At 41.6% G+C, this 25,564-nt stretch overlaps 2 protein-coding genes across 3 annotated transcripts in view; one reads left to right on the forward strand and one right to left on the reverse strand.

Annotated features, from left to right (window-relative positions):
• The window catches only part of LOC139069993 (uncharacterized), a 452,948-nt gene that overhangs the window by 253,815 nt on the left and 173,569 nt on the right, over positions 1-25,564 (reverse strand). The window lies entirely within an intron of this gene.
• Positions 1-25,564, forward strand: part of gsg1l (gsg1-like) — a 191,613-nt gene that overhangs the window by 159,406 nt on the left and 6,643 nt on the right. For both annotated transcript variants that reach the window (XM_070551502.1, XM_070551503.1), the window contains exon 5: positions 14,204-25,180. In XM_070551502.1, coding sequence (XP_070407603.1) covers positions 14,204-14,570 — 367 coding nt within the window. In that variant the 3' untranslated portion in view covers positions 14,571-25,180. The remainder of the gene's footprint in view (positions 1-14,203; positions 25,181-25,564) is intronic.

Here is a 25,564-nt window from a genome sequence, read left to right on the forward strand (position 1 = left end):
TACTCACATTCCATGATGTCCCACTGTGCAAAGACCTAGTTTTGATGTCCTACAGAGGTGGTCTGGACAACGGACTCAATATAGATCTGCACATTCAAGCGACATTGACTGCAGGGGTACTGGGAATATCCAGACCTTATGCTGGTGAAGGTTCTCAGTCATCCAGGTCATGGTAATCCAAAGGTTTAAATGAAGGCAACTGGACTTCTTTGGTTTTTTAAAGACGTTTCGCTTCTCATCCGAGAAGCTTTTTCTATTCTGACTGGAATATGGGAGAGTCAAGCTTATAAGCTGCAGCTGTCTGTTGTTATTGAACAAACCGAAACTACTCTGGGTGACTCAGAATGTGTCATTTTCAGAAGTGTGTCCCTTGTCCTTGTGGTGGACTGCAGAGCCTTGACCTGAAGAGGTGGCTCTCCTGTGTTGTCCCATGCAATTGTGTAATTGTTTAGTTTCCCCAATGTAAAGACCAGGGGGTCTCATTTATCAAACATTGCGTAGAATCCTTACTAAAACCGTACTTAAGCTCAGCAAAAAAAAAAGTACCTACGCCAAGTAGGTTTGTGATCTATCAAACATGGAGTACGCACAGCTGCACGCAATCTCCGCTTCATAAATCGGAGACTAACGAGAATGTTTCTCTGCTGCATTTTAGTCACATCCTGCCCTCACCATGCCCACTTACTGCCATAAATAGTCAATGCAAAGTGCCTTGTGGATCTCATGCATATACAAAAGCCGGCTTGTTGCAGCGCTCCGCCAATGGCACAGCGACCGTAGATTAAGGCAGATCAAGGAAGCGCTATTTCACAGAAGCAGAAGTTGAGGTACCTGTGGGTGAGGTGGAGAAATTAAATGAAGTGTTTTTGCAAAACAAATAAGAGAAAATCCACGGAGTGGCACAGCGTTGCTGAAGCCGTCAATGCTGAGTTCTTCAGAGAGATCTGTGGCGGATATTAAAAAAAAAAGATCCAATCTGGATTCGATCCTCAGACTCCCGGGTGAAAGTCACTCGCACTAACCAGTCAGCCCAACACAGATCTCCCCTGTCTAAGTAGCCAGGGTGCATGATCAATCGAGTCACAGTGACGGGACACACACACTGTCACAGACGCATGACGTTCTGTCTCAATCTGTCCCCCTGCTGATATTCTGCATTCCGTATTCTGCGCTTCAGTCTGTGTGTGTGTGTATGTGCGCGCGCATGTGTGTGTGTGTATGTGCTCGTGTGCGTGCGTGTGGGGGGTCTTGTTCTGTGTGAAAACGAAGCGGTACAAGTGATAATGCTGCAGGATTTCATAATTGTATCTTCTCAGCAGCAGCACTGCAGGTGCTCTCCATGTCCAACATGTGCGTAAGCCAGGTCCTTAGTCAACTTAAAGTTGCGCACATTTTTCCGCTAAGTTTTCTTTCATAAATCCCAAAGTTTGCGTGGAAAGTTGCTTACGCAGTTTTCCGACCCTGTTTTGTGCATAAGCAAGCTTGATAAATGAGGCTTCTGGACAGTCGTCACTACATCGGACTACATAAACGACGCCACTGAGCTTCTGTTTTTGTGTTTTGTCTTTTGGATGGACCAGTTTCTGTCTGAGGGTGTTGTTGGATTTAAAGTTTACTGGGATGTTGTGTTTGGAGAAGATTCTTCTGTGTCTCTGAAGCCCTTTTCAGATAGATATTCTGGAACATTTGCGGACAATTCAATCCGTTTTTTAACCGGAACTGTGTTTTCAGACACACCACTTTTGTACCGGAACTTGTCCTTTCGGCTGCGTTCACACAGCAGGGAAAAGTTCCAGATGTCTGACGGCGGCGGGGGTGGGGGTGGGGGGAATCGGACTTATGTTAAGAAGAAGAAGAAAAGATAATTTCTATAGCGCCTCTCAAGATAAAAATCACGAGACACTTAAGCATAATTCTGCGCACACGAAGACGCATAAGAGACCTGGATGATGAAGCTCAATGGTTAAAGGAATCACTGAAGCGGTGTGAAGCGGTGTGAAGCGCTCCGTTGCGCGTCTAGACGGTACCGTAGGAGGTGACCTGCCGTGGTTCGCCGCATGCTACAGCAGCGAGCTATCTAGGTGCGCACATCGTCCCCTAGTCCCCTCCTCCTCTCCCTTGACCGGAACTCTACCTCACGAGTCTGAAGCAGCCACCCTGTCCGTAACAAGTCCGGACCTGTTACTAGGGGCTTCGTCCGGTAAAATTCCGGAACACGTTATCCGGATGTTTGTATTCAGACACAAAGGTCTTACGGACAGAGTCCGGAACATTTCCGTTTTTCATGGCCTGTCTGAAGGGGGCTTGAGACTCCTCTATGTATGGGATGAAGGTACCTTTGCGCCTGTTGTCCTTTTCTTTGCTGGTTGCTACTGTGGATGCTTTTCCAGACTTCCATGTAGATTTCACAAAGACCCAGTTAGGGTATCTGTAGTTTTGGAGAGCTTTCTTGATGTGTTTTTCGTCCTTTGGTTTTCCTTCAGTCTTTGTGGGAATGTTCTCGGCCCGATGGTGTTAAGTCCTGATCACTGACATTTTGTGCTCCGGTGGGTGATGTGAGTAGAAATGTAAATACTGGTCTGTGTGAGTTGGTTTCCTGTAGACTTCAATGCTGAGACTTCCATCTTGTTCAATTTGCACAGCACAGTCCAGGAAGAGCAGTTGTTGTGTGCATCTTCCCTGGTCTAGTCAGTTCTTCTCCACCTCCTAGTTCAGCCGATCAGGTGAGCAAGCATATGGAACCATCCTCTCCTCCATTTGACTTAAAGCCAACTTAAAGCCTCTCTGCAACGCTTGCAAGTGTATCAAATGCTAAATAGATATGCCAGCTTCCTGACGTCACCTGGGAAGTACCTCAGAACAGACGGGTCGTACTCGGAGCTGAACTACGGGTTCCGTTTCCCAGAGGTCCACTCTACAGAGAGTGTCAATACCGACCTCTTGATCCCCTGGATCGCACAAGGGCGTTCAACATAAAGGGTTCATAGATCTTCACACTGGTGTAGGATGCTTTTCTGAATAATCTATAGCTTATTAAACCATACAGTCAAACTGATTTTTCATACTCTGTCATGTATAATCATTAGTTTAAAAAGATAGAATAAAATTCCTTTTTTTAAACTATATCCTTGGCTCTGTCTGAATTAATATAAAGTGTGTGTTCCCTGAATACTTCAAAGAACCTAAGGTAATATTAAATCAAAAATTCAAAGACCAATCAGATTGATTATTCATATTCACATGGAATGTCACATCTTATTGATCATTCAAATAAATTTATCTAATTCTCATCGCTACACAATCATAGAAGAGCTCTTCCAGCCAATCAGAGGGGAGAATGGCAGGACCTTCCTTGGAAGTCCTACAATTCCAAATTACATGGTCAGGAACTCATGTGACCTTGATGGCCTCATTAATAAAAACAATGGCCTCATCAGTGACTCCTAACAGCACGTTCATTTCAGACCACACCTCATAAGCCTCCTTCTCCCTACCCAAGTTTCAGAACTGAAGAAGCTTTATGAATACAATGTGAAATGTCTTCAAAGAAAACAAGAAAAGTCCAGTTGTTTCCAACTAAACCTTCAAGTTTATACAAAAATATTTTTAAATGCTGGTAAGAAGGTAAATATGTTTCCAGGGAAACTGTTCTCCTGTTTGATTCTGGATACAAACAGAAAAAAGAAAAACATGCTTGTTTATCCAGTTTTTCGGTAAAATCTAATTCACCCGAATGTCTTCTCCAATCAGAAAACCCGTCAGTGTCCGACAGTGTGTAGGAGTGTGTTAGTGGCTGCTGTTCAGGTACACAGTGAGTGACAGGGCTGTTGTTACTCAGATAATTACCCAGACGGGACCTTCGCTGCTCTCTCTCATTGGTGAAGCTGAACTGCAGCTGCTGCCTGAGCTCCAACAAATCACTTGTCAGTCAAGGACAAAGAGTCTCAGACAAGAAGAGTCTCATCCGGATGAGAACCTCCTCCCATAAAACCCACGACCTCACATGTCATGTGCATTTCATTACAGCAAGCTTTTATTATCGTGTTGGAACTATGTTGAGCAGCATCCATTCTTTCAGAAAATAGCCCAGATGTTGTCCGCTAGTGGTCAATTTATATCTGAAGGTACTAGTTTAAATCATACTATGCAACGATTTCAGTTGGTTAATTCATTTTTTTGAGCCAGCAGTGTTTCCCTTACATAGGCGTAGCCGTGGCGGCCTTCCGTGGCTGAAATCCCAGCGCCACGCCTACAAGATCCCAAGTTTTACTGATTTTTTTTGCGCCGTTTCCCAAAGAAGCAGCGGGAACTACTCTGTTGTTGCTTGTGATCACAGCCGGCAGGCAACAAGGAGGAGGTTGGCAGGGCAGGGTGGTTACAGCTAGTGATGAGCCGGATACTCATTTCAGACTAGTATCCGGTACGGATAAAGCATTTTTGACGAGTACGAGCATGAAACGAGTAAAACTGTCATGTTCTGCCCCTGCCTTCCTGACTATGTCCCTCTCCAGCCTCATTAGTCCCTATTGGTTTCACCTGCCCCTTGTTAGCCTGCCCAGGTGTTCCTCATTTCCCCCAAAGTATTTATACAGTTGTGGTCAGAAGTTTACATACACTTGTAAAAAATATAATATAATGGCTCTACTGAGTGTCCCGTTATTTCTAAAACTCTGATTTTTCTCTGATAGAGTGATTGGAACAGATACTTCTTTGTCACAAAAAACATTCATGAAGTTTGGTTCTTTAATGTCTTTATTATGGGTTAACAGAGAAAAGTGATCACATTTGCTGGGTCACTAATATACATACAGCAACATGAACTAGCAATTTAGGTGACTTAGAAACGTGTCAGTGAACTGAGCTTCATAGCATGGCCTCTTAACTTCTTGTGAGTGATTATGAGTGACTACAGCTGGTGACTTCTCTTAGGCCAGGTAAATAGGGCTCATTGGATACAAACGCCCACAAACGCTACAATAGGAAAGTCAAAGGAGCTCAGCATGGATCTGAAAAAGCGAATTATTGACTTGAACAAGTGAGGAAAGTCACTTGGGGCCATTTCAAAGCAGCTGCAGGTCCCAAGAGCAACAGTGCAAACAATTGTTTGTAAGTATAAGGTGCATGGCACTGTTTCATCACTGCCAAGATCAGGAAGAAAACGCAAGCCATCACCTGCTGCTGAGAGAAAATTGGTCAGGGGGGTAAAGAGTGAACCAAGAATCACCAAAAAGCAGATCTGCCAAGAATTAGAAGCTGCTGGAACACAGGTGTCATTGTCCACAGTCAAACGTGTTTTGCATCTCCATGGACTGAGAGGCTGCCGTGCAAGAAGGAAGCCCTTGCTCCAAAAGTGGCACCTTAAGGCTCGACTGAAGTTTGCTGCTGATCACATGGACAAAGATAAGACCTTCTGGACGAAAGTTCTGTGGTCAGACGAAACAAAAATCGAGCTTTTTGGCCACAATGCCCAGCAATATGTTTGGAGGAGAAAAGGTGAGGCCTTTAACCCCAAGAACACCATGCCTACAGTCAAGCATGGTTGTGGGAATATTATACTGTGGGGCTGTTTTGCTGCCAATGGAACTGGTGCTTTACAGAGAGTAAATGGGATAATGAAGAAGGAGGATTACCTTCACATTCTTCAACATAACCTCAAATCATCAGCACGAAGGTTGGGTCTTGGGCGCAGTTGGGTGTTCCAACAGGACAATGACCCCAAACACACATCAAAAGTGGTAAAGGAATGGCTAAATCAGGCTAGAATAAGGGTTTTAGAATGGCCTTCCCAAAGTCCTGACTTAAACCCCATTGAAAACATGTGGACAGTGCTGAAGAAACAAGTCCATGTCAGAAAGCCATCAAATTTAACTGAACTTCACCAATTCTGTCAAGAGGAGTGGTCAAAGATTCAACCAGAAGCTTGCCAGAAGCTTGTGGATGGCTACCAAAAGCGCCTAATTGAAGTGAAAATGGCTAAGGGACATGTAACCAAATATTAGCACTGCTGTATGTATATTTGTGACCCAGCAAATGTGATCACTTTTCTCTGTTAACCCATAATAAAGACATTAAAGAACCAAACTTCATGAATGTTTTTTGTGACAAAGAAGTATCTGTTCCAATCACTCTATCAGAGAAAAATCAGAGTTTTAGAAATAACAGGACACTCAGTAGAGCCATTATATTATATGTTTTACAAGTGTATGTAAACTTCTGACCACAACTGTACCTCCCGCCTCGTTATGTCCTTTGTCAGATCATTGTTTGTGTTAGCTGTCAGCGTTGTGTTTTGTCCTGCCGTTCCCACTCTTATTAAAACCATTTTTACCTCCTGAGCTGCCTCTCCACACATGGTCCACCATCTCCAGCCACACATCATGACAAAAACTCTTAAATATCTGTAATTGTGCTGAAGGAAAATCCTCATTGGGTAACTGACTGTCTTCACGCTCTGTGATTGGCCAGTCACATAGAGCGCCCGCCCCTCCCTACACACAAAACTCTGCAGCCGGGAGCTCAGTCCGTCCGGCCCATCCACACACACACACACACACACACACACACACACACACACACACAGTAATGGGTCTCTCTGTGCTTGCTTCACTGTTGCTCACGTTTCTTCAGTACTCCCTAGGTTTTCTTCAGCTCGCCTCTTTTTCGGTTGAATATTTAAAGTTACTTTTTTCGTAACTTACGTGGTGCATTTGACAAGACAGAGCTGAAAACGGCTCGTGCATGCGTCGGTCACTGCCTCCGCTCCGGTCGGGTATTTTTATTTTTATTTTAACTCTCTCTCCCTCTCTCTCGCTCTCACACACACACCTCAGTCAACATTGTTTTGTTTAACTGTGTGTAGGAGAAATGCCAACAACGTTAGGAAAAACTCTGTTTAATCAAATTAAAATGGTTCTAGTATTTCATATTTCCTAGTTCCTACTGCATGAGTTCAGATGCATTAATCCATGCACTTAAACATTAATGTTCTGATTTTACTGAAAAACTTTTTCTGTAATAGTTTCTTTACTATTGTGATCAAAAATATTTCATCTCAATTCTGAGGCTGCTCTGTAAATAGTTTTCAAATAAACAATACAGATAGCAACTGCTGATCAATCCATATCAATTTCAGATTTAAAATAATGTATTGATGTAAACCACACCCACTAATTTCCAAATAATAAATTCATCTGTGTTTCTCCTTTGATCCGCATTAGTGATATTTTCAGCACCAGAACAATGAAGCAAAGAAACAGATTCCTGAGTTTATGTTAGTAATTTTATTTATTAGGTGCACTTGACCTGTTCTATTTTTCTCTGAAATGAGATCAAATCAGTGCTTCTACGGGTCGTCTCCTCTCTGCACTAGAAACATGTACTTTATTATGATGTTCACTGTAATGCATCTTGATGTTCTTAACAAATAAATTAAATCAAAGATATTGGTCAATAATGCCAAATATGTAAATTTGTGTTTCAGTCATTTTTATACTGGCTTAAAAATACTTCATTAAGTCTACTAAGCAGGGGTGTAGAACGTTTTTAATTGGGCCAGCCCAGTAATGATCTTGGACCAAAGTAAAGGGGGCAGAAGGAGATGTTTTTCCAGACGCCAAGAAAAATTAAATGCCAAATCCCCTGCAAAGTGTGTCACTGAGAGTTTCAAACAAAATGTATTTTTGTGCAAATACTGGTGTATTCACCTTTAATACTAGTTATTAAAATGCAGCAGTTGCTTATGTTAAAAAGATGAACGCACAGCGAGATTTAATTTTCGGTTTAACCACAGACAATTAATTCACTGCGAGCTGTTCCCTGATCAGAAAGCCAATGACTGCCAGCGTTTTTGAGCGTTTTTATTGTTTTTTGAAGAGGCACAGAACATTGTGCTCTATGATCTTGTAAACGCCAAAACTACCAAAAAAAAAAGAGTAGACTCACCTCTTAGATCAGGAAAAATCAGCGTGTTTCTAGCGTTATCCGTTTTTCATAATCCATCGTCAAAGTGTGAGCTGCAGAAGCTTTTCTGGTTAGCGCCTCACTTTTTTCACAACAGCGTCCTAAAACGATCTCCTAATTCATGGATTTTCTGCTTCTTGATCATGTGACATGTGACATACACAGATAAAGATCAGCTTCACAGCCGTGATGTTTATTCTCACGGTGCGGGGGCGTGTGCCGATGCCTGCCCCTTAAAAAAATGAAGTTGACAAATTAAGTTTAAGATCACAACATGCCCTGTAGGTTAACAATTGTACGTCGCTTTGGATAAGAGCGTCTGCCAAATAAATAAGCATAAACATAAACTTGTCAATGACAATGAGCGGTTGGATTTAAAATGATGACTTTTGTAATCATTGGCAGTAAATTAGTAAATAATAGACATTAGAGTGTGCTAAAAGCTTGCTAAACTGCCAAGTGTGCCTTTAAGGCATACCTGAATTAATTTATTCATTTAGCACCAGATCACATCAGAAGTCAACTCAGAGCAATAAGAGGCAAACACATCCAAATGATTTGGTTGTGATGGTCCATAGCCAAAAAACTACTGCTTATGCGTTTCCGACTGAGATGGTGTCAGTTTAGGTTTATTTTTAGTTTTTTGATTTTATATATTTTTAAGCATTCTGTTGTGGAAAATAGTACAGAAGATTAAATAATAGATGTTAGTACACTACTGGCACTTAAGTAAGATTCTTCATTCTGATTGAAGGATTATATATCTGGACATGTAGGGGTTTTTAGTAAAACGCCCATAAATTAAAGCCAAATAAAAGCTGGGCTGCTCAACAGAGGAATTAAAAGGACTTTATCATTATTGATATTTTCTCTACAGTTACTGAGCAATTTGTTTTTAAATAAGTCTTAGACCTTTTTAATTCATTCCACTGTGTAAGAAAGAAAACAATCTTTCATTTAGCGCCTCTCAAGATAGAAATCAGGAGGCGTTCACAAACCAAACAAAAAAAATGTGTCAAACAGATTTCAAATAATTAAATGTAAGGAAAGGGAGAGAGAAAAGGAATAGGAAAGAGGGAAATCAGTGGATCCCGGGAAAGGCAAAATAAACGCAGAACAAGGAGAGGGTGATGGAGGTCACACCAAAGCCAGCCTGAACAGGTGAGTTTCTGCTGCTTTTTAAAGGAGTCCACTGATCTCAGGCTCAAGGGGAGAGAGTTCCAGAGTCTGGGAGCCACAGCAGCAAATGATCTGTCACCAGGCACGTGCAGAGAAGGGGGTGGAGGGTGCTTGAGCACCTGCCCCTTTTGTCCGAGGTGCCCAAAGTGCCCTTTTTCCGGTCTTCCATCAGATTTTACTGTTCAAAACTGTAATACTTGGATACAGTGCAGGCACTAGGACCATGCAGAGGCAGCCTCCTCAAGCTGAAGCCTATTTTCCCTTAGACCCACCTACAAGCTCACTGATTGGCTCTGCGGCGTCAGGCTAACGTGGGATTGGCTGTCCCTCTAACTCGCTGCGATGGAGACGACAGACCGGTGTTTTGCTTGTCGGCAGGAGTCTGCGTTCATCTACCTGTAAGTTTTTATTCAGCCAGCATCACGTCAGCTGGATGGATTTTAACCTCAGAGCTTTTGTTTACATTAACATTTGAGTCCGTGGTCAGTGTGTGTGTGTGTGTGTGTGTGTGTGTGTGTGTGCGTGCGTGCGTGTGTGTGTGTTATGTAACATGAGTTGGATCGTAAAAGCAAACATGAGAGAGACCTTCTGAAGTGTAACTAGAGAAACACAAGAACCATATGTTATTTCTCACTCTAGATTCTCTGCGTTAAAACTTCTGAATGGCTGATCGCATTGAAATAATTCTAACAGTTTCTAAAAGAACATACGGGCTTTTCAACGAGGTATCACATGATGTAATTCACGTTACTCCAAAAATCGCTATTAGAGGGAAACCAGCTTTGCAGCGTGACAGAAAGAAATGGAGCGAACTGCGACGGGAGAGCGGAGAACGACCTGGAGGAGGTAATCTGATCATCTTCATCAGCAGCTTTTATAAAGTTATGGAAACGTCACAAATAAAATCCACCTGGTTGGTCAGGTGTCCCAGAAGTTTCTGTAGATGGTGACATGAGGGACAGATTACAGTCACACTTGTTTTTATTTGAACACTCAATGTTTACTAAATGATTCAGCTTCATTCCAGCTTTATTTATATGTTCAATAAATATTTATTTAGCTGAAGATAGAAATTTATATCAGTGCAGAATTGTATTAGTTAAGTTTATGTCCTGAAATGTTTAACTTTCAAATGTTATTACCTTTTATGTGGCTTATTGATCTTTACAATGCTGGTAGAAATGTAGCTACAGTTGTGATGAATGTTTATATTTATGTTTATTTAAGGACCATGTACAATATTAAAAATAAATATTGAAATTTGATGCATTGTACCAGATTTAGCGTGAAGCTAATTCACATCTGCAGTCCTGAATGAATGAGTGTTATCTTATGTTACCTCATACTTATTTTACTCCATGCCGTTCTCTGAACCAGAGCATATACCTACCTGTGGTCACTGACAGGGCTGCAGTCAGGAATTTAGAAAATGGAAACAGTCATAAACTAGTCAACATGAGGCAGGGTTCACACTTTGCAATGCAGTTCAGAGTTTAAATTGTTCATTTGAAGAGTCCTTTTGAAGTTCCCATTTAGTAGTAAATGTAGAAAACTCGAATCCATTTAATTATTATTTTTGTTACATTTAAAGGGGCATTATGGAAGTTGGACAGCCAAAACATGTAGAGAAATAATAAATGTCTTCTTCATACATTCTCCTGCAATGCCCTGGTCCTGTAGAATGAGCCCTGGCATTTTTACTGTGATTGCCTGTTTTTCTGTAAAATCACAGAAAAAGAGAGATGCTCGGGTCGAGCAGGCTGCTTCATGCGCGTTCACGCTCAGGCATAGCCCGTAGCATTTGCTATCCGTAGCTTTAGCAGCAGAGAGAGAGGCAGTGCCACTTTGTCGCTGTTCCTAACGCCTAGTGACAAAGCTAGCTACATTTCTGAGGACCCTTAGCTACTTTCTGTAGAACTTTCTTCTAGATGTTTCCTGCAAATTAGCAACAAAATAGCCATTTTCGCTCCGAACCGTTCTTTGAACGTTGTTTCAGCTGTCATCAGGGATATAAATGTTACAGATACTTTGAATGTTACTGGTGTGTAGCTCACCTTGTAAGATGTCTGACTCCCATGCAGAAGACCTGGGTTTGATTCTGGATGTGAACATAGTTCATTTAGAGTTTCTTTTTTACATTAATGGTATATTTTTTACAGTAAGATGCCCAAATTTGTATTTGAGACTCGCCGAATGGCATTGAATTAATTCACAGATTAAAAAGATGTGGGTTCAACTTTCATTTTGGAACAATTTTTCAAGCAAGGGAAGGGAATGATCTGAGCATGCAGGAGGACTGACCCATCATAAACCTTTGTCGGCTGTGCTGAAGAGAAAGGTACAGAACCAAATTATTTAATTAATTAGTTGCGCGTTCTCCTGTCCTCCGGGCCACACACACGTGCACGTACAGCATGCGCGCCTCGTGCACGAGCCTACTATTGAAGCTGCCGTTACGCTTTTGGCCTGAGGGGGGCAATCGCGAGCTTAAAAATTCAAAACCCCGTAAAGTCCCTTTAAGCTGCATTTTTACAGAGTTACAAACATTTAGCAGTTTTTATTACAATTTTACAGCTTAGAACAAAAAATACCAGGTGGCCCAGTTATAATTCTGGTCATAGAGGGTTAAACATGTGATGAATGTTCTGCTGCCCACGAAGACATGGTTCAAAGTGAATGTGAGAATAATTACATATGTTTTATTACTTTATTATGTATTTTAATTATTAACTATGACATTATTATTATAACACTAGAAATAAATAATGAGGGAAATCAGCACCATGAAGAAAACCTATGGCCGTAGTCTGTGCAGTATTCTGGAAATGGTATGAAATGTCAATCTGTGTGAATTTGTGTGTTTGTACTTGTCTTTATATGCTTAAGTGGACAAATATTAACTGTAACAAGTGGACAGTTTTACATTGTGGGGACATTTTGCTGGTCCACACAATGCTGACTATCCTAAAATGTGTTTTAGAGGTTTGGTGTGAGTTAACCTTTAGTTTAGATTAGTTTAAGTTAGGGTTAGGAGTAGAACTCCATTAGTTAGGGTTAGGGTTTGAGTTAGGCATAGTGGAGTCACTAAAATGAATGGAAGTTAAAAGAGGTGTGTGTGTGTGTGTGTGTGTGTGTGTGTGTGTGTGTGTGTGTGTGTGTGTGTGTGTGTGTGTGTGTGTGTGTGTGTGTGTGTGTGTGTGTGTGTGTGTGCGTGTGTGCGTGCGTGCGTGCGTGCGTGCGTGCGTGCGTGCGTGCGTGTCCTCATAAGGAAAGAAGGTGGTATTCAGTCTGATATTGTGTTAAGGATGTGTCACGATGGGGAGCCAAGAGGAGGTTAGGACCCAAAGATGCAGAAAACCAGATGATGCTTAGTGGAGCAATAACGTAAAATCCTTTTATTAATAATTAGTCCAAAAAGGCAGGGAGCCAAAACACAAGAATCAGAGTCCAAAAATACAAAAAAAAAAAAACTAGAATCCAAGACGAAGATACAAAATCTAGAGAGGGGAACGAGACGAAGGTGACACAAGACAATGACCCAACAACAGACAGAGACGCAGACGGGGTTATATACACTGGGGCATGATGAGAGGCAGATAGGCTGTAGGTGTGTGTGGAGAGAAACCAAGTGAATGCAATTAACTAATCAGGGAGGAAACTACCGTGACCTAAGAGTAAAAACCTAAAGACAAGAAGAGCAGCAAACATAACTAATATTCTAAGGGGGAAGGAAAACTACAAAAACCGGTGGGAAAACACACTAAAGAGACTAATAAAATGAGAAGCTGAACCTATAACTGCAGAGGGGTGACTGGAGGAGACTGAAGGAACACAGGACCTGGGAGGGACTATCTGGAGGGCTGAGGACCAGGGGACACATGAGGAACACAAAGAGACACATAAGGGGATTCTTAGAGGGGAATGGAGCACACAAAGAGACGCAGGAGGGAGACGCAGACCAAGACAGGATGATGTTAGGTTGGTAGCAGAGCTCTCAGGTTTAGGGTGAAGTTCAGAATGAGATCATGGAATTGGATCAGGAATTTCCTACAGACAGGAAAATACCCCAGCCAACATAGCTGCAGATCACACTGGATAACTTCACATGGTTACGTTTATTCTACTTATTTTTTTACTCATATTTTACCACCTCTTACATGAGCTGTCTAGTGAGTGCTAAGTCAATGTTGTTGTACGCCTGTGCAATGACAAATTATTTAGAATCTTGAATACTGTTCAATGTACTTCCTGAATGAGTGGCTTTTAAGGCTAAATGAGTAAAATAACACTGACAGAAGGACAACTTGTGTGTTTTTCCATTATCTTCTTTTTTTTGTAACACATTGCATTACTGCCTCATATCGGAACAGGACTCAGTATTGGAAGATAATCAAAAATCAAACAACTTGGACAATAATGTGGTTGTAACATCTCTAGATGTAAGTCAGTTTTAAAAACTATAACAATTATTTATGAACTAACATTACCTTCAATTAATGACACAAAATATAACCCAAGGACCTCATTATCTGAGATTTCAAACTTGTTGGATCGTAAATCTGTTTAAAAAATTTGCTCTTTATGTGCCCTTTTTTTTATCTTTTAGCACCCGCCCCTTCAAAGGTCTCTGCATGGCCCTGTCTGTCACCTTTGACCTTTAGCCTGGTGCTGCATAACCAGTAGGCTTTTACCACTGGACCTCAGGGACCTGCTGGGGGTGTAGGGACTAACAAGATCACCAATGTAAGATGGTGTTTGTCCATGTAAGGCCCTAAAGACCAGAACCAGGATCTTGAAATGAACCCTGAAGTTGACTGGCAGCCAGTGAAGCTGGAGGAGAAGCGGGGTGATGTGGGTGTTTGGAGGACTTGGTCAGAAGCCGAGCACAGGCGTTCTGAACCACCTGTAGACGGTTCAGGGAGGTTCTGCTCAGAGAGTTACAGTAGTCTAAGCGTGAGGAGATGAAGGTGTGGATAACTGTCTCAAGTTCAGAGCGGGACAGAATGGACTCAGCTTGATATCAGCATGGGCCCTCTCTTACCTTTGTTTCTCCTTCTCCAACCAGCATGGCGTGGGGTTCCTTCACCTGCTGCATGGCCGCCTCCGTCACCACCCTCAACTCCTACAGCAAGACGGTGATCGAGTTCCGACACAAACGGAAGCTGTTTGAGCAAGGCCTGCAGGAGGAGCAGAACTACCTGGACCAGGAGGCTTTCCACTACTTCCAGGACCGCTCCCTTCAGTCCATCTCCGGCACTGTTGAGGTCTACCCAGGCCACACCGGCCCTAGAGCCGGCCTCATCGTTGGAGGCCCAGGACCCGGTCCAGGCCCTGGTCCCGGTCCTGGTCCAGGACGTGGGAAAATGAGAGCTACTCCAGCCAACATGGACCTGGGGGATAATACAGACTCTCTGGGGGAAGAGCAGTGCTGAGGGAGTGTTAACTCTGGACATGGACTCAGATGTTTTCTCCAGCGTTTTAAGAACAGCTGTTTCTTGTCTGCAGAGGTGAAACAGTGACTTGAGAAGAAAAGATGAGGTGGAAACAGATATCTGTGTTTGTGTGAAATGAACTAAAATTTAAAATAAATCATAAAACAGATTAAGATTAGGTAGGTGTCTCCCATATTTTAAGGCACATTTCACCCGCTAACATCCCAAATTTGAAACCCTAGTGGGTTTGCATAATGTTGCTGATCAGTGTAGCTGAAGAGACTGGAAATCCATTTATATCAGTAAGAAAATAATAAAAACCTGCAGTTGTGGTTTATGATGCTTTCTGTTTGAGCTTGGAAGTAGAAATTCAGCTCTGAAAATTAGGTTGGGTCCAACCTGACTGTGTTCCAGTTTCAAGATACAAAACCTGTAGCACTTTCATTCATTCATTCATTCATTCATTCATTCATTCATTCATTCATTCATTTGTCCATTTTCATTATGTAAGCAAACTCAGACATCCCTCTTTCTAAAGTGCTCTTGGGTCAGAGAGGATAATTATTTGTTCCAATGAGTTCCTTGATCTTCCCAGGGTTCTCCTCAGAGAATCAGACCTGGTAGGAAAAATCCAACTATCTAAGTGCAGCTTCTGGGCATTCCTGCTAAGTAACTGGAAATGTACGACTTCCTAGTTTAAAGCTGCAATAGCAAATCTGCAAAAAAATCTAGCTTTTAAACACGGTCACGGAACACTCACCCCTCCCGTCAGCCATGCCCCCCTGATTTAGAAGCCCACATAGCCAGAGGAAACAAGATAGCGCTTAACACCAGTTGCCGTTTTCTAGGTCCACACGTATTTTGTTGTCCGTGACTTCAGATGGTGTTTTTATTTTTGGACTTTGGTAGTTTGTCCTAAAGTAGAAGTGGTAGCAGCCGGCTGTTTCTCCTTCTCTGATATTATTGAGCGGAGAACCTCTCACACCAGTGGTGTTCTGTTGCTGAATACGTGAGTGTGTGTGTGTGATGAGTGGAGGACCCAGGAAAGTGAGAGTGAGAGGTTCGGTGAGACTGAAAACCAGATGGTCCAATCGTTGGTTTTGGTCTGAGCCGTGTTGTTGGTGGAGGTTTTTGAACAAATTTGAGAGAACCACTTGATTTATAAATATATTTTTTCTCCATTTTTTAAATCTCCACAATATATTTATAACCCATAATATGTTAAAACGTTGTTAAGAGACTTGAGAAAAATGATTTAAGCTAACTTGTTTTGCAGATTTGCCATTGTAGCTTTAAATGAGAAATGCACTGAGAGGACCCAAACATATGAGGCTAAATCAACAAAGGCGACTATTGTGATTATTCCATCAGTTATTAAATTAGTGGATTAATCTATTCAAAAATTAAATATAGAATTTATTATTTGGAAATGGAAGATCACACCAATGCAGTTATTAAACGAGTTAGTGTGTTAAAAGAACTAATAAAAAGTTAGAGGATTAATAATTAATACAGAAAACCTGCAGTAATTTGAAATAAAAACTATTTTTATCTATGACAGATCTCCAAAAGTCATTCTGTTCCTATGAGACAGCAGCTTCATAATCCAGAGGTCAGAGGGTCAAAACGCTCCGAAAGATGATGCGGCAGCATGCTACTGCAGGGAGCTGTTCTCCTTTGAACCTTCTGGAAATTAGCTGCGTAAACACACCTTTTGAATCTCACAGGGGCATGTGCAGGAAATAAATCACTGTTAGGTGATGGTTCCAGGGGTCACAAGCCGCAGATGACAGCCTGCATGTTATCACGTCTGTTTTTCAGAGAACGCCGAATCTGAAAAGCCTGAATCTAAACCTACAAACTCTGGTTTAATTTTTATTTTTAAAGTTTATTTGGATAATTTCAAATGTTGTTTTTCTAACTTGACTTTTGCAGGTCATAGGCTGGGATGGAAGAACAGACACTGAACTGAGACTGATAAGGTAGCAGCTAATCAAAGTCATTTACAAGTGTGAATAAAAGAAAAGACAAACAGAAATATTGGTGGTTGACTGTTATAAAGCATTAGGATGCAACATTTACAGTCTACAAAGTTATTTCTGCCCTGTCACCCAACAAAATACACTGGTTAACCATTAATTACTTTTAAAGTAATATACATCAGTCAGCTACATTTTCAACAGCACTCAGCGCGACTTAGATGGATGCGGTTTGCATTCTCCAAAAGCGTGGTTCGGAATTTCCCCCCATTTTCAGTATCTGCTTTGTTGTGGTTCCTAATGTTGTGGCCTTGTCCAGAATCATGACATCAGCAACTGTTGGTCAGTGATTGACTAGGGTGGAGTCACTTGTTGCTCCGGCGCTTTCTGCCTGCAGCTATTTCCTGGTTCAGAGACTGAGCAGAATGTTCAACATCATCACCACCATTGTTGTGCTGTGTTGTTTTAGTGACAAACAGATCACACTGTTTACTGATCACCTTGAGCTATTTTTGTCTTGAGTAACGATCTCAAGAGCAAAAATAGCATAAACCAACTACACTGAAGTGAACTTTGTTAACCCATGCTGTACCAAGCCATTTTTGGCTGAGTTGTGCTGTTGGAAAAAGGGCTGTTAGTGTTAAATAATGTTACAGTCACACATTTATGGAATAAAAAGTACAAATATGTTGACACTTCATTGCTAGTTTTAGTTGTACAAAAGATTGAACTTATAAAACACACACACTGCTGGTTTTGCAGCATTTCACCTTCAATCTTTAAGACACGGATAAACACAAATGGGCCAGCCTGACCAGCTATAAAAACGCCAAAACGAGAGCTGAAATTAACTTACATATTCTGTTAAAACAATGTTACAATGATACTTCTAAATCTAATCATTAAAGCACATTTGTAATGTCCCCTGCCGGCCAGTTGGCCACAGGAGAGCAGCAGAGGGAGCTTCGAACAAATCAGAGCATGTTATTAGTTGTTCATTTATTACTCAATCACAGATGAAAATAGCATAAGAAATAATCTGTTTACTGTAAATATTTAAATAAAACCTAACTAAGTATTGCTGCCTACACAAAAAGTAAAAATTCTATAGAAACAGTCTCCTGAGAGGATGGTGTGTGTGTGTGTGTGTGTGTGTGTGTGTGTGTGTGTGTGTGTGTGTGTGTGTGTGTGTGTGTGTGTGTGTGTGTGTGTGTGTGTGTGTTATGTAACATGAGTTGGATTGTAAACAGCAGGGATTAAATTGGCTGAGAGTCACCGTGGTAACCAGTATGTTTTGGGGTCAACATTAATCCAAACATAAGTCATAAACCCTTGTCCCGCCTGACTGTAAACTGGATCATGTATCTTCTATCCACTGATATGTTAACAGGCTCTGGCCTTCTAAACATGATTGTGTCTGAATGTATTTAAATTGAACATTTATCCTTGTTTCTGCTCTTCTGACTGTCATTTGTTTATTTCGGGGGTGGGTTGTACCATTCCTCACTGCTACTCATCCTGCAGATTTTGTGTATTTGTATGGTAAGAGTTTTACGTGGGATGAGAAAATATGAAATTTAAAATCTGGAACCGGCACCGAAAGTCACATGCAAAACATTTGTATTGGTCTGAAAACACACAGAGACTAAAAGACAAAAAATGAGTGAGAAAATATTGGAGCTTCATAAACCTTTAATCTTTTGAGACCAGATGTGATGTATGTATGTCTCTGTAAGACTTTGGAGCAACATAAACATGTTTACATGGCATCATTCCTTTAAAGAGACAGTTCAGATGTTTTCTGATGTGAGTTTCTGCACAAAGGTTGTAAATGATTAAAATATGTAGTGGGAAGCACTTTGAAAAGCCTTATTGTTGAGAAATACAGATCAGATTCATGAGCTAACAGCTAGCTAAAGCAGGGACAACTTTAGAGTGGATGGCTGTCATGTTAAAAATCCCCATATTTTAATGCAAAAGCGAATTTATACGTTTTTACACATGTCAAATGATTTGCATTGTATTTTTATTCTTCCAGAAATACCAAAAACCAGCAGAAAGTGTAACACGCAGAACAAAAAAGATGGATCGGAAGATGGATCTTTGTTGCTAATTTCGGCTGCAAAAATGTTCTTTTAAGGCAGGCAATATAGAGCTCCGGGAGTTGACGTCACTTCTCCCGGCATGCAACAGTTCAAATCGAAACGGCGCCATATTGGCAGGCAGAAGCCGGCAGCTGGACTATTTGTTATTGTCAGAAAACTCAATCAAATGGGAAATATGGTAGATTCCTGTTGTGCCCCAGGATGCAGAACAGACGCGGACGACATAAGGAATGAGCCATCTACAGGATTCCCCAAGATCCGGAGCGCCGCAAACGTTGGATCATTGTAATAAAACGCACTAGTGACCGGGCTAAAATGAAACTGTGGGATCCCGAGAGTAAAGGTTTTCGCTTATGCAGCGACCACTTCATATCAGGTACTTAAACCAACGTTTCCTCAACTGTATATGGTATTTATTTTAAATGCTTTTATTATGATTCTTAGTGGGCTTCCTAAACTTATTTTGGCGTGGCTTTTTCTGTCTTATTACTCATAGCAGCAAGTAAACATCACGTAAAACGTTGCCTCGTGAGTTCTGCGTGCTGCCGTTTACGTGTTTTATGATGACAGCAATTAACCGGCTAAGCCGTATTTAATTTTTAAGCAATGGTTGATCAGATCACACATAAAAAGCACTTTGGATTGCTATTATCTGTGTCACCGAGACTACTTACATGTAAATCTGTTATTTGTCCGTCCATCCATCCATTTTCATCCGCGTATCCGGAGTCGGGTTGCTGGGGCAGTAGCGTGACTTCCCTCTCCCCAGCCGCCGGAGCCAGCTCCTCCGGGTAAATCCCAAGGGGTTCCCCGGTCAGGTCCGGTGCTGTGCCGGTCCGCTCCGACAGCTTCTGGCGTCGGAGCGGGCAGTAGAGTCGAGAGTCCCAGACCTTCTCCCCAGCTCCTCCGGCCGGGGGAATCCTAAGGGGTTTCCCCGGCCAGGTCCGGTGTTGTGCCGGTAAGAAGTCCGCTACGACTTCTGGCGTTTTTAAAAAGTATCCCAGGGGCACGGTAAGGGTCGGAGATGTTTAGTCTATTTAATTTCTGACTATATAAAACGATTTCTTCTGTTTTAAAGTGTGAAGTAAACTCCGACGAAGTAAAATCCAAGCGGATCCCGTTCATGTTCATGGTTACATCCGTGTTTGTTTACCTTTTTTGCATGCCAAAATGGCGTCCACTAACTGAGAGTCACGTGGGGTCCGGAGCTCTATACTAGCCTTCAAGTACCTTATGTGTGTTTATCCACTTTTTCAAACTTTTCTCCACTAACCTCCTCTTTTCCACCTTGCTCCTGGCTGCGATCCTCTTTGGTAGTGTCCCTGCTACCATCTCCTATGATCGTCAGACTCTTTTGTCCTTCCGTTCGTTCACGATCGCCCAAGATGCACTGAGGACGTACCTCCCTGTTTGTTTATCTCAGTGGGGCACTGGCCCGGAGCCAAACAACGATTCCAACCAGGGCGCCTCCAACGATGTTTATCCGGTCCCAGGAAAACATTGGAGGAAAAAAGGTAAACGATCAGGAATCCAGGTGAGAATAAGACTTCTCTTAAAGCGTGGTTGATCTAGTAAACATCTGCATGATCTTCTAGCTTCTTGTCCTTTGTTGGGCAAATTGAGCGCCACTTCTGGATTCCCGCCAGGCCACGTTGCGGCACGGTTTCTCTGTCCAAGTTTTTTAAGGTCGGTTTATCCTCATTCCTCAGTGGTTTCTCCTCCTGATCCCTCCATAAGTGGTTTTTATAAACACCGTGGATGTAACCCTACTAATTTACGTCCACTAACTCCAGCTGTTTCTGTAGCTTCTGATTCCTCCACCTCACTCAGCATGGCTCTATTAAATTCCCGCTCTGTTAACAATAAGTCCTTCCTGCTCAATGATCTAATTCTGTCTAAAAACCTGGATTTTCTGTTTCTGACTGAAGTTTGGCAGCAAACATCTGATTATTCTGGTCTGATTGAACTCTGCCCGAGTCGTTATTCTTTTCTTAGCCAGCCCCGGGGTTCTGGTCGTGGTGGAGGCCTTGCTGTTGTTTTCAGAGACCATCTTCCATGAGGCTCTACAACCTCTGGTCACTTTGCTTCCTTTGAACTGCATCTGATTAAAGTCGGGTGTAAGGACCCGTTCTACTGTGCTGTGGTCTATCGTCCACCTGGTCCAAACAGTTCTTTTCTTCAGGAGTGTCAGTTTTGACCAGCGGCGGCACGTGGTTTGAAGGAGAGGCAAACAAATAAATCAGGTTGAGGTGGCTTTATTGCAACATGTTTGTCACCAACACTCACTGCCTTTTATAACTAAGTGACTGATTGGAAGAAACCAAGAAGAGGGGTAATCAAAGAAATAATAACTAAATAATATTTACAGAACCCAACCACCAAAATAATAAATGGTACCAAACATTATTTACATAAATACAAATCATACTAAATAAATCCAAGTTCAATCAAACAAAAGAAACTAGGTTTCACATAACTCCTCCTGCATGGTGACGCAGTGGTTAGCACTGTTGCCTCGCAGCACGAAGGTCGCAGGTTCAAAACTCGCCTTTCTGCGTGGAGTTGCGTGTTCTCCCCATGCATGCGTGGGTTTCCTCCGGGTGCTCTGGTTTCCCCCACAGATCACAACATGCCCTATAGGTTATAAAAAAAATTGTACGTCGCTTTGGATAAAAGCGTCTGCAAAATGAATAAACATAAACATAAACATAACTCCTCCAAGAATCACCCCTCCTTATTTAAGTGGTATGCTCCAGCAGCTTAAAAGCAGCACCTGGGACACAAACTTCCCTTTGCTGCCCCGCCCTGCTGAGGAGACAATACCAGAAAGGTGAGTGAAACTTTGGAGATCAACTTAAACACAAATTGACATTTAACAAACATTTCCTTTTTACACAGGAAGGGTGGCCAGTCCCTCTGCTTCTAAAGAATCTGTTTTAAATGTCCAACAAAAAATAAATAACTTCAATAACAAAACCTTTTGTCTGTAACTCAATCAGAAATAGCAGAACATCAATCATAATGAATGGAACCCCTGGTCTCCATTACATTTCCTCCCCCTTCACTTAGGACAACAGATGTTCACTCGTCATACATACGAGAAGGAGAATCGGCCAAAAGGTTAGACTTCCCTGACCGATACCGTATTGTAAAATTAAAAGGTTGCAACGTAAGATACCACCTTGTAACACGCATGTTAGAGTCTTTCATTTTATTTAACCATTGCAGTGCCCGATGATCCGTCTCAAGGGTAAAATGTCGCCCCAACAGATAGTACCTCAGTGATTCCACTGCCCATTTAAGTGCAAGACACTCCTTCTCGACCGTGGAATACCTGGTCTCCCTTTCCTGAAGCTTTCTGCTGAGAAACACACTCTTAAATATCTGTAATTGTGCTGAAGGAAAATCCTCATTGGGTAACTGACTGTCTTCACGCTCTGTGATTGGCCAGTCACATAGAGCGCCCGCCCCTCCCTACACACAAAACTCTGCAGCCGGGAGCTCAGTCCGTCCGGCCCATCCACACACACACACACACACACACACACACACACACACACACACACACAGTAATGGGTCTCTCTGTGCTTGCTTCACTGTTGCTCACGTTTCTTCAGTACTCCCTAGGTTTTCTTCAGCTCGCCTCTTTTTCGGTTGAATATTTAAAGTTACTTTTTTCGTAACTTACGTGGTGCATTTGACAAGACAGAGCTGAAAACGGCTCGTGCATGCGTCGGTCACTGCCTCCGCTCCGGTCGGGTATTTTTATTTTTATTTTAACTCTCTCTCCCTCTCTCTCGCTCTCACACACACACCTCAGTCAACATTGTTTTGTTTAACTGTGTGTAGGAGAAATGCCAACAACGTTAGGAAAAACTCTGTTTAATCAAATTAAAATGGTTCTAGTATTTCATATTTCCTAGTTCCTACTGCATGAGTTCAGATGCATTAATCCATGCACTTAAACATTAATGTTCTGATTTTACTGAAAAACTTTTTCTGTAATAGTTTCTTTACTATTGTGATCAAAAATATTTCATCTCAATTCTGAGGCTGCTCTGTAAATAGTTTTCAAATAAACAATACAGATAGCAACTGCTGATCAATCCATATCAATTTCAGATTTAAAATAATGTATTGATGTAAACCACACCCACTAATTTCCAAATAATAAATTCATCTGTGTTTCTCCTTTGATCCGCATTAGTGATATTTTCAGCACCAGAACAATGAAGCAAAGAAACAGATTCCTGAGTTTATGTTAGTAATTTTATTTATTAGGTGCACTTGACCTGTTCTATTTTTCTCTGAAATGAGATCAAATCAGTGCTTCTACGGGTCGTCTCCTCTCTGCACTAGAAACATGTACTTTATTATGATGTTCACTGTAATGCATCTTGATGTTCTTAACAAATAAATTAAATCAAAGATATTGGTCAATAATGCCAAATATGTAAATTTGTGTTTCAGTCATTTTTATACTGGCTTAAAAATACTTCATTAAGTCTACTAAGCAGGGGTGTAGAACGTTTTTAATTGGGCCAGCCCAGTAATGATCTTGGACCAAAGTAAAGGGGGCAGAAGGAGATGTTTTTCCAGACGCCAAGAAAAATTAAATGCCAAATCCCCTGCAAAGTGTGTCACTGAGAGTTTCAAACAAAATGTATTTTTGTGCAAATACTGGTGTATTCACCTTTAATACTAGTTATTAAAATGCAGCAGTTGCTTATGTTAAAAAGATGAACGCACAGCGAGATTTAATTTTCGGTTTAACCACAGACAATTAATTCACTGCGAGCTGTTCCCTGATCAGAAAGCCAATGACTGCCAGCGTTTTTGAGCGTTTTTATTGTTTTTTGAAGAGGCACAGAACATTGTGCTCTATGATCTTGTAAACGCCAAAACTACCAAAAAAAAAAGAGTAGACTCACCTCTTAGATCAGGAAAAATCAGCGTGTTTCTAGCGTTATCCGTTTTTCATAATCCATCGTCAAAGTGTGAGCTGCAGAAGCTTTTCTGGTTAGCGCCTCACTTTTTTCACAACAGCGTCCTAAAACGATCTCCTAATTCATGGATTTTCTGCTTCTTGATCATGTGACATGTGACATACACAGATAAAGATCAGCTTCACAGCCGTGATGTTTATTCTCACGGTGCGGGGGCGTGTGCCGATGCCTGCCCCTTAAAAAAATGAAGTTGACAAATTAAGTTTAAGATCACAACATGCCCTGTAGGTTAACAATTGTACGTCGCTTTGGATAAGAGCGTCTGCCAAATAAATAAGCATAAACATAAACTTGTCAATGACAATGAGCGGTTGGATTTAAAATGATGACTTTTGTAATCATTGGCAGTAAATTAGTAAATAATAGACATTAGAGTGTGCTAAAAGCTTGCTAAACTGCCAAGTGTGCCTTTAAGGCATACCTGAATTAATTTATTCATTTAGCACCAGATCACATCAGAAGTCAACTCAGAGCAATAAGAGGCAAACACATCCAAATGATTTGGTTGTGATGGTCCATAGCCAAAAAACTACTGCTTATGCGTTTCCGACTGAGATGGTGTCAGTTTAGGTTTATTTTTAGTTTTTTGATTTTATATATTTTTAAGCATTCTGTTGTGGAAAATAGTACAGAAGATTAAATAATAGATGTTAGTACACTACTGGCACTTAAGTAAGATTCTTCATTCTGATTGAAGGATTATATATCTGGACATGTAGGGGTTTTTAGTAAAACGCCCATAAATTAAAGCCAAATAAAAGCTGGGCTGCTCAACAGAGGAATTAAAAGGACTTTATCATTATTGATATTTTCTCTACAGTTACTGAGCAATTTGTTTTTAAATAAGTCTTAGACCTTTTTAATTCATTCCACTGTGTAAGAAAGAAAACAATCTTTCATTTAGCGCCTCTCAAGATAGAAATCAGGAGGCGTTCACAAACCAAACAAAAAAAATGTGTCAAACAGATTTCAAATAATTAAATGTAAGGAAAGGGAGAGAGAAAAGGAATAGGAAAGAGGGAAATCAGTGGATCCCGGGAAAGGCAAAATAAACGCAGAACAAGGAGAGGGTGATGGAGGTCACACCAAAGCCAGCCTGAACAGGTGAGTTTCTGCTGCTTTTTAAAGGAGTCCACTGATCTCAGGCTCAAGGGGAGAGAGTTCCAGAGTCTGGGAGCCACAGCAGCAAATGATCTGTCACCAGGCACATGCAGAGAAGGGGGTGGAGGGTGCTTGAGCACCTGCCCCTTTTGTCCGAGGTGCCCAAAGTGCCCTTTTTCCGGTCTTCCATCAGATTTTACTGTTCAAAACTGTAATACTTGGATACAGTGCAGGCACTAGGACCATGCAGAGGCAGCCTCCTCAAGCTGAAGCCTATTTTCCCTTAGACCCACCTACAAGCTCACTGATTGGCTCTGCGGCGTCAGGCTAACGTGGGATTGGCTGTCCCTCTAACTCGCTGCGATGGAGACGACAGACCGGTGTTTTGCTTGTCGGCAGGAGTCTGCGTTCATCTACCTGTAAGTTTTTATTCAGCCAGCATCACGTCAGCTGGATGGATTTTAACCTCAGAGCTTTTGTTTACATTAACATTTGAGTCCGTGGTCAGTGTGTGTGTGTGTGTGTGTGTGTGTGTGTGTGTGCGTGCGTGCGTGTGTGTGTGTTATGTAACATGAGTTGGATCGTAAAAGCAAACATGAGAGAGACCTTCTGAAGTGTAACTAGAGAAACACAAGAACCATATGTTATTTCTCACTCTAGATTCTCTGCGTTAAAACTTCTGAATGGCTGATCGCATTGAAATAATTCTAACAGTTTCTAAAAGAACATACGGGCTTTTCAACGAGGTATCACATGATGTAATTCACGTTACTCCAAAAATCGCTATTAGAGGGAAACCAGCT

Source organism: Nothobranchius furzeri, chromosome 5 (genome assembly GCF_043380555.1).
Source record: "Nothobranchius furzeri strain GRZ-AD chromosome 5, NfurGRZ-RIMD1, whole genome shotgun sequence".
Classification (NCBI taxonomy): Eukaryota; Metazoa; Chordata; class Actinopteri; order Cyprinodontiformes; family Nothobranchiidae; genus Nothobranchius; species Nothobranchius furzeri.